This window comes from Lytechinus variegatus, chromosome 14 (assembly GCF_018143015.1).
Source record: "Lytechinus variegatus isolate NC3 chromosome 14, Lvar_3.0, whole genome shotgun sequence".
Lineage (NCBI taxonomy): Eukaryota > Metazoa > Echinodermata > Echinoidea > Temnopleuroida > Toxopneustidae > Lytechinus > Lytechinus variegatus.
The window spans coordinates 16,542,358-16,555,596 of NC_054753.1; the positions used below are offsets into that span (position 1 = coordinate 16,542,358).

General features: G+C 36.5%; 1 protein-coding gene across 1 annotated transcript in view; it reads left to right on the forward strand.

The window, feature by feature from the left end:
• Positions 1-12,072, forward strand: part of LOC121428098 — a 16,223-nt gene extending 4,151 nt beyond the window's left edge. The window contains exons 3-5 of the mRNA XM_041624683.1: positions 3,049-3,222; positions 10,264-10,384; positions 11,966-12,072. Coding sequence (XP_041480617.1) covers positions 3,049-3,222; positions 10,264-10,384; positions 11,966-12,026 — 356 coding nt within the window. The 3' untranslated portion in view covers positions 12,027-12,072. The remainder of the gene's footprint in view (positions 1-3,048; positions 3,223-10,263; positions 10,385-11,965) is intronic.
• Positions 12,073-13,239: the final 1,167 nt, after the last annotated feature.

Below are 13,239 nucleotides of genomic sequence, written 5' to 3' on the forward strand. Positions count from 1 at the left end.
CTTTAACCCGGCAGTGAACTATAATTCAACAAGTCGAGCGCATCTGCCAGTCTTATCTGCATTACGCGATTCAATACAGCAGCAGTGCTGACTTTGAAAACTACTATAAAATAATCATTCACAAAAAAAACATAATTCATATAATGTTACAATTGTCAGTGATAGTTGATTGGCCCTATGTCCCCATTTCATAAACTATATCCATAAACTTTGAAAGTTATGACGGCAATTTGATAATTACCTCCAACATGGCAAAAGTTCAGTGACCTTAAACGACCTTTGACTTTGGTCATGTGACCTGAAACTTGCACCGCGATGTTTAGTGATACTTTATTAATTTTATGCCCAAGTTTCATGAACAAGGTCCATACACTTTCTAAGTTATTCTGTCATTTCAAAAATTTAACCTTTGGTCAAGATTTGACGTTGACGCCACCGCCGCCGTCGGAAAAGCGGCGCCTGTAATAGTCTCACTCTGCTATGCTGATGAGACAAAAATGCTGACAGATTTAAAAATGTCTCAAAACCTTGTTGGATTATATATATGTAAATGTACTCCTGCAATATTGTTATTTAAATTGGGATATTTTTAGAATAATAATCTTCCATTTTCAATAAATCAATCTTAGCAAATATTCTTTAAACATTTAAACTGTGCGTTTATCATTGAAGATTCGATTATGACATACCCAGAAGCGGATCTAGAGGGGAGGTTGGGGGGTTGCAACCCCCCCCCCCCAAAAAAAAAAAAAAAAAAAAAAAATCCGGGGACCATTTTTTTAAATCTTATCTTTTTTTTTAAACTTGTAATTTTATTTTATTTTATTTCTATGTATTTATTTCATTTATTATTAATATTATTATTATTATTATTATTATTTCTTTTTGGAGGGAGGGGGGTTGGCCAATTCTTTGTATCTGTGTTGATAACTGGCCTTACATTGCAGGAAAATGCAACTTGATTTTACAAATTTTCATGGGGGTTAATTTGGCAACGACCTCTATACCAAAAATAGTAGTGTTTTAGATGCAAGAAAACGCCATTTTCACACACAGATTTTCAAAATAATCCCTACTGTGGGAGGGGGGTGTCCCCTCTCCCACACCCTCCCCCTCGCTCGCTCCGCTCGCTTGGACTCGGTCGCTACGCTCCCTCGCATACCACCCCAACCCCCCCCCTTTATAAAAAGCTGGATCCGCCCCTGATAACACTGTAAAAAGACACCGGTGCCCAAGAATTGATTGTAATGGGAACCTGTCTCTAATCATATATTCCAATGCCCATTGGCGGCGGAAGCCAAAACAATTAAGGGGGGTCTATCTGAAATTTTGTGATGGATACAGGTAAAAAGAAATTTACAAGCAAAAAAAAAGGTCCTCAACCTAAATTTAAGGGGGGGACCAGACACATTTTATGTGGGGTCCACCTGAATTTAGGGGGGGACGCAGGAAACAAAATTGAAAAGCAAAAAAAAAAAAAAAGGTTATCAACAAAATTTTAGGGGGATCGTACCCCCACCTCAAATTTAGGGGGACATGTCCCCCCCCCCCCGCTTCAGTACACAAGATTGTTTTCGGATGATGTTTGAAAGTTTTTGCTATGGTGGTATGAGTAATATGCGTTTGGTTTCGTTTCCTATTCTCAAGAGTATAAAATGCAGGTTTATTATCTTTCTTTATTTTAATATAAAACATGTATACTGGATTGATCGTATGGTTGCCCTCGTTGCCCTTGTGGAAACGTCGCCCTTCTTTGTCCTCCTTCTTCATCTTACCTTCTTCTCCTCTTTCTTCTTCCTTTTCTTTTTTTTCATGAATTCTTCTTCTAGCTTTTCTTGTTTTCTTCTTCTTCTCCATCTTCTTCTTCTTCTTCTTCTTCTTTTTCTTCTTCTGCTTCTTCCTCTTCTTCGTCTTCTTCTCTTCTTTATAAATTATTTTTCTCCTTGTTTTCTTTTTTATTCTTCTTCTTTTTCGTTTTCGTCTTCTTTTCCTCCCTCCCAACCCCCCCCCCCCCCCCTCTCCCTCCACCTCATCATAATCATCATTCAATTCAATGAAATTTTATTTATTTGGTAAAATAGCACTATCAAGAAGTTACAAAGTAGTAAAAAAAATAATGAGCCAAGACCTCTTCAATTAGTCTGTGTTTGTGTTTGAGGCCCTACAGTTACAATAATGAAATACAATAAAAATACCCCAAAAAATATAAATGTTAAATTCTCTATTTTAAAACGCATTGGATGCTTGCTAAAAGCCGACACGCTTAACTTAGAAAAAAAAGCGCATAAACCCTGATACCCACAATCACGCATTGCAATAAAAGAATACATGGAGAGGAAAGTGTGAATGAGAGAGATATTAGAGTGAGAGCTAGAACAGAGAGGAATGCATGGGCGGAAATCCCAGGGGGACGCCCCCCCCCCCCTTACCCAAAATATAAGGGGGACACAATACCAAATTCCCCCTACTAATTTTGGTCTTTTACGATGGAAAGAAAACAATTGAAATAAAAATATGTATTTTGGACGAGATGACCTAACTTTTTGGGTGATAACCTTTTTTTTTGCTTGTAATATTTTGGAGCCACTGGTCCCCTTACCTTGTGGAGAGATTTCCGTCCTTGGAGGAATGTGAGAATTATAGTGAGAGTGAAGAGAGAGAGAGAATGAAATAAGATGAGACGAAGAAAAAGAAAGAAACAACGAAAGAGAACAAGTCTACTAAAAAAAGATGATAATTTATGAAAAATTAATCATTATTGTTATTTTTATCAATTTATTATTACTAATATTATTATTGTTGTTGTTTTTGTTATTATTCTTGTTATTATTATCGCTTTTTTGTTGTCTTCGTCGTCATCATTAGCATTATCATTATTATCATCATCAATATCATTTTCATCATCATCATTATTATAATAACTATTATTTACCCTGCCCACCCCACCAAGCCTTTTTTTTCTTTTGCATATGTAATATTCTTATTTCTCTCTGATAACTTACCGGGCATTAATATAAATTTTTGTGCCCATTATTATCTTTCATGCAGATTGTTTGTTCAGCACACCTCTTCCCCCGGCAAACGGTGACGTAACAATCGATAATTATTCAGATTTTGCTAATTTTACCTGCGAGAAAGGTTATTACATCAAGGGTAATGCATCCATAGAGTGTATAGATGGTCAGTGGTCCGAGTCGACACCTATATGCAAAAGGAATATAGGTAAATATAATGTTTTATCTTGAAATGAAAAGACAAAGGGCTTTTGACAATTAAGATATATCAAATTGCTTCATACAATCTCAAGTATTACATTAGTTGTTCGCGTATAATTGTTTGATAGTCTAAGGAAATATTTTAGATAGGCCTATATTATTGCATGGGTGCAAATATATGTATATATATATATATAATTTTAAACAATACCCGACCGGCACTGACGTAGGCATGACGGTGAAGCTTTTGGGCTCTATACCACCCCCTCCCCCATTCCCCTTCCACAAAATAGTTCCATGACCACGAAAGAAATAAATGGAAGGAGGGAAACGAGGAAGAGAAAAGAAAAGAGAGGAAAGTGGAATATGATACTAAATACTGAATATCATGTCAAAATTCTTTTCATTTCAGATCAGCTAGAACTGTTCCAACTTGTACCCTTTCGTACCCCCTCTAATGTTTGGCTCAGCATGCCACTGCCGACAGGGCCCTGGGAACGATTTTTTTATTTTTTTACTGGAGGTGCTGATGTAAATTTGAAAAGAAAAAAGGGTTTCACTACAAAATGAATATTTTTCATTTTTTTACACATCCTCCAGAATACCTGGGGATGCTGCCTATGGAGGATAATACACGCAGTGCCCCCCTCTCCCCCCCCCCGGAAATTTCTTTGGGATGCTTCACCAAACGCGCTTCCCATGGACATGACTGCCCACCGTGTTCATATACTAAACCAGGAACCCGTTTCATAAAGACTTGTTATAATAATAACTAAAAAAAAGATATATTTAACAATTTTACTATCCGCCGATCAAAGCGAATGATTATAGTAGATTTAAATTGTTATTTCAAATTTGTTAATTAACAGGTTTCATGAAACGGGAACATGGGGCGTGTGTGTGTATTTGAGTTTTGTCAGACGCGTATCAATCAGATATGATTATTTACGTCTCGGACCGACCTTTAACGTCACCATCCAAAAGACGTGACCAGGGCTCGAACCTCTGCATCAATTTGTAACTTCCCCACATAGCTTGGATTACAGGCGCAAGTTACAAAGCCCAGTTGTGTGTGTGTGTGTGTTTGAGTTTTGTCAGACGTGTATCAATCAGATATGATTATTTACGTCTGGGACCGACCTTTAACGTCACCATCCATTTTGTGTATGTGTATTCTAACTCTAATACACACTTGAACTCATACTCGGTCTCGATCTCTACTCAATAACTAGGCATGTCTGCTTGGCTTGGAGTCACATTCACAACTAACTTTATTCTCTATACTAAACTACAATATATAATTCACTGTACATAATATTCTGAGGAAGGCAAAGTGATAAGGAAAGTATAAACAGATGGAGTTGAACAAGGGGTTGTTCATGGTGGGGGTAATACAGCATGGTCAATATTTACACAACTGGTCTAGGGTGGAAACATGATGATAGTGAGCTTATGAACGGAGATGGAAACAGTAGTTGAGATAATGAGGCATGAATTAATAGCATGATAAAATGACAGAATGAAAGGATGGTTTGATGAAGAATGAAATGTGTTGTATGAACACAATATCCCTCCCTTGTTTGGAATAAAACTTGTACCATCAAAAGATCCTCAAAAATTCGATCACTGGATCTCATTAACAAAATCATAAACTCATAATCAACATTATCATTATTTAATCTTTCTGGAACATATATTCTATAAATGAATTTCTGCTAGTCCTTGAGGCATTGTAATATTTGAGGGCAATAACAAGTCACATGTGAACCTAGCTTTAGCTATTAATGTACTAAGTCAAAAGAAATTAATGTTTTCAGTTCTTCTTTTTCTCTGCTTTACTACTCTATTTACAAAGTTTCACAGTTCTGTTCCGTAGGTCATAATCAGTCCAGTTCCGTAATCAAGTTATCAGTCCTTTCTCAACTTTTTTAGCGCCGAATATTCCTCCTCTTATTCCTCTTTCGTTGGACAACGGTCCATGGCTCGTGATCGTCCACCTTATCAACGTGCTGCTCCTGTGTCTGAGCACCTCCTGCTAACCGTATCAGTCCGAGCTCTGTTGATGTCTTCCGACTGAGTGCGCATCCGCTGTTGCCTCGCACTACCACAAATCGAGTCGTGGTCGACGATGACGCTGTCGACACTTTAGCTACGAATTGTCCTAGGAGCGGAAGTGGGCTGCGACTTCCATACGCGTATAATCTTGTGCGACTGGGGGTCAACCGGAGTGGTGAGCACCGGCCTCTCATCCAGCGAAAAGTACTCTCATCAATGATGTCGACTGACGATCCCGAATCAACAAGGGCATCAATCTTTGTATTGTTCACAATAATCGACCTCTTACGAAGGGCATTCCCCTCCTCTCTAACGCTAAACATTATATCGTCCTCATCTGAGTTGAAGGTCTCATTCAAATTGTCACTCGTCTTCGCTCCCAAGTTTGCACTGTCCCCAATCCCAGCAAATTCGTTGTTGGTGACATGGTTGATAGGAGCTTGTCTCGAACTCAAACTACCAGACCTTAGTTTCGAACGGCAAACACGTGCAAAATGACCTACTCGTTTGCAAACAAGACACTCACGATTTTGGGCGGGGCATCCTCGATCTCCTGGTCGATGTCCCAGTATTCCACAGTTTCCGCATATATCATGATTGTTCACACTCTCTGATGTTTTTGGTTGCTTTACCTGCCTGTCACTGCGATTAGGCCGTCTCACTGGTCCTCCTTTAATCACACATGCAGATTCCGAAGTTCTTCCCGAGGCCTCCATCACTCCAGCCTGTCGGTCTGCAGATTCAGTAGCTCTTGCTATAGATAGCAAGTCATCCAGTTTCAGGTCATCTGTCCTGAGTAGCTTCCTTCGAAGTGAGCTAGATGTGCATTTATCCACAATTTGGTCACGTATATGTTCATCAGTGTGTTCACCATATGCACATGATGCTGCCAATACACGCAGTCGAGTGCAATATTCATCGACAGTCTCTCCATCACTTTGAACTGCTTGTCGAAAAGCATGTCTCTCGAACACAACATTTTTCCGGGGCTCAAAATATGTGGTCAGAGCCTTCATCGTCGTCTCATATTTAGGCTCATCCTCGTCTACCAGTGTCTCATACAATTCTTGAACATCTGGTCCAGCACAATGTAGTAGAAGGGCCCGCTTCTGACCATCTGCTGAGACTCCTGATGCTGCTAGGTAGTACTCAAATGTCCTTCTCCATTTTGGCCAGGCTATCCCTGCTCTAGCCGAACGAACATCAAAGGGTGCTGGTTGCGAAAGGTCCACGCGTCGAGCCATACTTTCTCTGCCTTTTCAGGTCTTTATCCTCGTCGCCAATTTTGTGTATGTGTATTCTAACTCTAATACACACTTGAACTCATACTCGGTCTCGATCTCTACTCAATAACTAGGCATGTCTGCTTGGCTTGGAGTTACATTCACAACTAACTTTATTCTCTATACTAAACTACAATATATAATTCACTGTACATAGTTACATAATATTCTGAGGAAGGCAAAGTGATAAGGAAAGTATAAACAGATGGAGTTGAACAAGGGGTTGTTCATGGTGGGGGTAATACAGCATGGTCAATATTTACACAACTGGTCTAGGGTGGAAACATGATGATAGTGAGCTTATGAACGGAGATGGAAACAGTAGTTGAGATAATGAGGCATGAATTAATAGCATGATAAAATGACAGAATGAAAGGATGGTTTGATGAAGAATGAAATGTGTTGTATGAACACTATAATCCGAAAGACGCGTGACCAGGGCTCGAACCTCTGCATCAATTTGTAACTTCCCCCATATAGCTTGGATTACAGGCGCAAGTTACAAAGCCCAGTTGTGTAATTATACGCAAAATATATACAACTGATTCTCACTTTTTGTACATGATTTGTCGCGACTTAATCTTTGTTACATGTTGATGTAAATCTCATATAGATCCCATAGTCTTTGCTGTGTAGCAAAGAAAGAAAAATAAAGAAATAATAAATGTATGGGAAGGTTTAAATGACAACCATACAGGAAATTTACAATGCATTTCTGGCATGACTTAGCGGGAGCACCGGAATTGATCATTGCATTTAGTTTCAAGTCATTTGCTATAATTATCAACAATTCGAAGTAGAACTATTAATACTCATGTTTAGGTTTCGTGTTGGCAGGGTTTTTCTCACCGTCTGACATATTCATGTATTTCATCAACTACACAGTCGCTTTAACCATCATCATGATAAAATTACAAAATGCTGTGATTTTATAATGAAAATAACAATGCGGCCACTTTTGAATGCTGATCTTATAACGATGAAAAGCGAGAATTTAATACAATTTTCTGATGAAATTCTGGGTGTGAATATTTGCCCAAAAAGTTTTGCAGTAACACGCGCTAGTGAGGAATCACTGTAAAAACTGTGGTGTTAAAACTGACACCAATTGGTGTTAGTAGAGGACCACACCCTCAGGTGTTAAAATTACACCCTAGAGATTGAACATAACACCAAAGAGTGTAAATGTAACAACCAAAGGTGTTGTAATAACACCTATAGGTTTAAAACTAACACCACCAATTTAACACCAGTGTAAAAGAACTGGTGTGGTCCTCTATGTACACCAGCTAACACCACATTTTGTGCTGTGATGTTTCATTTCGTTGCGGCTTCTACTCCCACCCCATCCCCCTAAAAAAATTCAGCAACTTGTAAAATTCAGATTATCGGGTGTGCAGTCTTATTATGTCTTTAGTATAGCGTGTCGTCTTCTGACCGATAGTACTATAATACTTCATTTTTCGATCTTCTACACCGAAACCTATCATAATTGATTGAATGATGGGCACGATAATGCTCAATTATTAATGCGCAAATTAAATCTTGGTAATAATCCCTACTTATTTTGTTGACACCGCATTTGCATCCACAGATAGACATTGATAAATTTGATTTTTCTTTTATTTACAAGGTTACAAGGGGATTCACCCCTTGTTAATAACAGAAAAAATTGTTTCACATTTGGCGTACGGGTGTATCAGAATTAAAAGAAATATATTCATCACGAATTTAAATTAGAAAAAACACACGTATCAAATACTGTGAATCAAAAATCAATGAGCTTCGGCAGGCTGAATATATCGGATACATTTTTTTTAAATATTGGTAAAAATGTCGGATCGGCAGATGGTGAATATCATGTCCGACCAAACTTAATAGTCATAATATTGAAAATCAAAACTATCCTAACCAATAGTTTGCTTAATGTGACGATGGTTCATTTCGTCGGAGACAATAATATTGAGAACCTTATCAATTATTTTACCACTCGTTTTTTTCAGAATGTCATGCTGTGCTCTTTAGATTGAAATCGTATCTTTTTTTATAAGCAAAAAGAGAGAGGATAATTTGATAAAGAATACAATTGTATTGTGATTGGAAATATGATGGGGACAGTATTATAGTGATTGAATGGTTAGTGAGCGTATATATTCTAATTAAATGATATGAAACCAAACTCAAATTATGAAAAAATAAGCACTTGATTAAACGGAATGTTTAGAAAAAATGAGCACGCGGAATTGGAACCGCGTGCCCAGTACAATCTATTGATTATTAAGGATTTGATATATTTTTTACGTTTTCCATTGTTGGTCTTTAATGTCCCTCTCTCTTTCTTTTTGTTTTCTTTTCTCTTTTTTTTTCTTGGTCGTGATTTTTTGGGAGGGCAAGCGCCCAAGCCCCCCGCCCCTTCATCTTACACCGCTAATTTTCATTATAAAATTCTTCATAATATCCTTGGTTTTAGTAAGTATTTGGAAACTATTGGTATATCAAATTCTGATTTGTGTTCCATTTTGTTTAGAGTACACTGTAACTATATTCTTCATTTATTTTGGGAATGCCATTTCACACGTCATTTTTTTTAGATGATATTGAAAAAAATACTCTCAAATGTGAGATTGAATAATCTTTTAATGAACTGGTATTAGGCCCTTGTATTAGGCGTATACCAGGGGGAAATTATTCTTTTTATTTTGATATTTTATCAGCTAAATATTATATATTTTCAACTACCGGTATAATAATCATCATGTTTTATCATTCAAAAGATATTAAGATATCAGCATGAGATAGAATGCACTATGAATATGCAACAAAATAAATTTACCACATATCTTCGTAGATCATGGCCCATCGAGCCTATCTAAAACGTTGATTTTTATACATGTATAATACTGTATGTACAATGTAATGCAACTGCAATTTGTGTTTGATCATATGCTTTCAGGAGAAATTTTGAATAAAGAGTCTCTGAATCTGTATTGTATTTGAATATCTATTCTTAAAGCTTGTGTATAGTTTTGTTAAATCCACCAAAATGCACCTATCACTATTCCAATTCATTGCTAGCTAATATGAATGGATATGCCCTATAACAGTTATGATGTGGAGGATATGAAATGAAAATGTGTTTTACAGGATAAATTTTGCGATTTTACATGGAAATTTAACTTGATCGGGTCACCCGATCAAATTAAAATATCGGTGTGTTTTTGTCTTTCAATTAAATCCTATTCCAAATCATGGAATGGGCTGAAACTTTCAAGATATGTTCTTTGTCTGTAACTTTTGGATATCTAATCACTAAATTTATAAGATAAGTGCTTGAATGCCCATTTTCAAATTTAAAACAAGCATCGCCGAGAGAGGGCGCTATATATCCAAGATTTGAATATTTGAAATTTTCTCAGAGAAGTGCAGTTGGAAAAATATTTAACGGTCTCTACGCTTCAGTAAGACTGTCATTTTAGATGATATTCGATTATCAATCACATTATTGACCCTTTACCAAAGCTATACACAGGCTTTAATGTTTACTTCATATTTTGTTATGTTTCTATTTGTACATGTAAACAGTCACTCATTTCAGTCTTTGACTGATTGTGATTGTATTTGGATAAAGTTTTATCGCAATAAAATCCAATATATATGAAATCATCGAAATACCAATATGACGTTGACATTTGACCTTTATCCACACGCAGGTTACATTGTACTTCCTGTAGGGATTTCAGTTGGAGGACTGATTTTGCTTCTAGTCATCTCATATCTGATCACCATTCTGGCCAGAAGGCTTCGTCGAAAAAGAAGAGAACAAGCACTCCAGTAAATTTATATCTTAAATATATCTTAAAAACAGTTTTAATCCTTTTGATGTAAAATGATATGTTGTACATAAAATGCATTGATAAAGAGTAAAAGTGCCGTAGGAAGAAGAGTAAAGTTGACGAAGCCCGGACTTTATAGCTAGGAGCCTAAAGTGGTATCAGTACCTTCACTTGTGTGGGTATTTGAAAAGTGTGGATTATTTTAGGGGATTCTAATATTGTGAAATTGGTTTCGAAAGTCAGATTTGGGAATTTAGTAGCATGTGATTCTATCCGATAACTTAAAGCCAAATCCAAACTGATATCAGCATGATATCATAATATAAAATATTTAAAGCAACATGTATTCCTTTCTTTATTATTTTAATCATTATCACCATCACCATGATCATGATCATTGCCATAATCAGCATCATCATTATCATAAACATCGTCATCACCATCACTACCATCACCATAATCACCTACACCATCGGCAAAGTCATAATCGCCATCATCGTCATCATCATTGTCGTCATCATCACCATCATCATCAAATATATCATCATCAATATCATAAACATCGTCATCACCATCTCTACCATCATCATAATCATCATCATCGTCATCGCCATCATTACCATCATCACTCCTGAAATAAAAATCTAGGCATACCACTGAAGTTGTCAGCGGTTAGTTCCACTGCATATGACAGAAACTCTTAAAGTTCTCGTTTTCCAACATGATATCAATTAAGGGGCGGATCCAGGATTATCCAGGGGGCATTTTTGTACCCCCAAAAATGACAAGAAAAAAAAGGTTTCCACCACAAAATGGAGGCATTTCGTTCCAAGAAAAATTTGATATGCAAAAAAAAGAGGTTTTCACTACAACACGGCGGTAATTCTGTTCCAGGAAAAAACATTAGACAAGCAAATATTAAAAAAAAAGGGGGATCCTCACTTGTGAATGCATGTCATATCCCTCTAAAAGGTATTTTTGTGCCTCTCAAAATCAAAATGGGGGGGACGTGCTGGATGTGCCCACACCTATAGCTGGATCCGCCATTGACGGTATCTATCAAATAAATTTACTTTTCATGACATCAATGTAAATAATGCATCATGATTCAATTAATAATTACCACTAACTGCAAAATCCAATACTGAATTCACCCTTGAATAAGAAATGTTTTTTTAGTCTTTTTTCTCCAATGTTTCATTATTTTTTTCGTTTCCTTGATTTTGTACTCTAATCATGCAATAATTCTTGTAATTATTGTGATTTTCCTGATTTTTTTCAATAAAAACAGAATTATAAAAATGAAGATTTATTGTACAACCACTTTATAATACTGGAAGGAATCTTAGTGACAAATTTAAACAAGTCAGTAATCTGCCATTTGAAATTCTTTAAGGGGGTAAAAGAAAAAAAAATCATTTCAATGATCATCTTTAGTCCATCCTGAACATCCAGGCCGCATTGAATCATTAAACATACGCATTCATTGAGAAGTTGAAATATGTATTGTCAATTATGATCACATCGTAATACTATATTTTTTTCTATTTAATTCTCTCTCTTTAATCTTGTATTCCAGGAAGCGTTTGGACAAGCTGTGGTCCACGAATAAAGATCAACTGCTCGTGATAAGCCATTGACTGACATTTCGTCAGAACCTCTCATGTTGATATCGCCGGAACCAGTGGAGTAATAATGAGGCCCCCTTCACCCCCCCCCCCAAAAAAAAATATAAAAAGGGGGAGAGGGTTGCCAGACATGGGGCAATATTTCGTACAGTCGGCAAGGAGTAAGCGAAACGAGAGAGATTTGTTGACCCTTTTCAGTTGAAAAAAAATCCAAGTCATTTGTTTTTCTTGGTCGTGAAACTTTTTGGGGTGGGGTGTATGACCCCAAGCCCCCAGTATCCGCCACATCGAAGGGTCAACGATAAACTTTTATATGGATTTGACATTGCATAGGGTGATCTTCATGTGACTTTGTATGTTTTTCTACATTTAATAGGGCCATGTAATTACAGAGTTAATTGAATCAAATCTATTTTTATCCCCCCCCCCCTCCCCCTTCAAAACTTAAAATTTCATAGAGGCGGTCACCCTGTCGCCCACCCCTGCCCCCTCCCCGTCTGTGGTGTCACCGATGTATACATTTATATCCCGATGCATTTAAATAATTTTTTGTACCCATGAAGTGTATGTTAATTAAGTACCACGGGGTCATACTGAAAGTGAAACAACTTGTCACCCTTTCTTCACGAATGTTAATGTCGTGCTGTATTATTTTCAAAAAAAAAACATGCATAGGCCTACATATGAATGTGTCATTGTCAAGAAGTCAGCTTTATTGTATGTAGTGCATTTTGAGAACTGACATATAGTCGGTCCATGTTTTGATTGTATCTGTCATCATATACTTTCATTTCAAATTATTTGTTTACATGAATCATATGCAACAGTCTTGATCTTTTAATTGTCCTGATACAATATACATTTTATTTCTCCACTCTCTCTCCCTCTCTCTGTCTACCTCTCTCTATCAGTCTCTCTATTTCTCTTTTCTATCATCCATCTATACCTTATTTATTAATTATATTTAAAATATGTTACTGTACATATTTGTAGTTTATTATCCAAAGTCATAGCAAATTTATACAATTTATACATTTATAAACTAACTATATGCTAGTTGATAACATTGCATAATCATGTCTATCAATATAATTATGAATTAGTGTAAAATGAATTTATGAATTAAATGAAAAAAGAAGAAAATCACTTTCTTTGGGTATTCTTTTCTTTGATATTTTATATTGTTCATCCACAAATATCATCGAAATGTACACAAAATCACAGC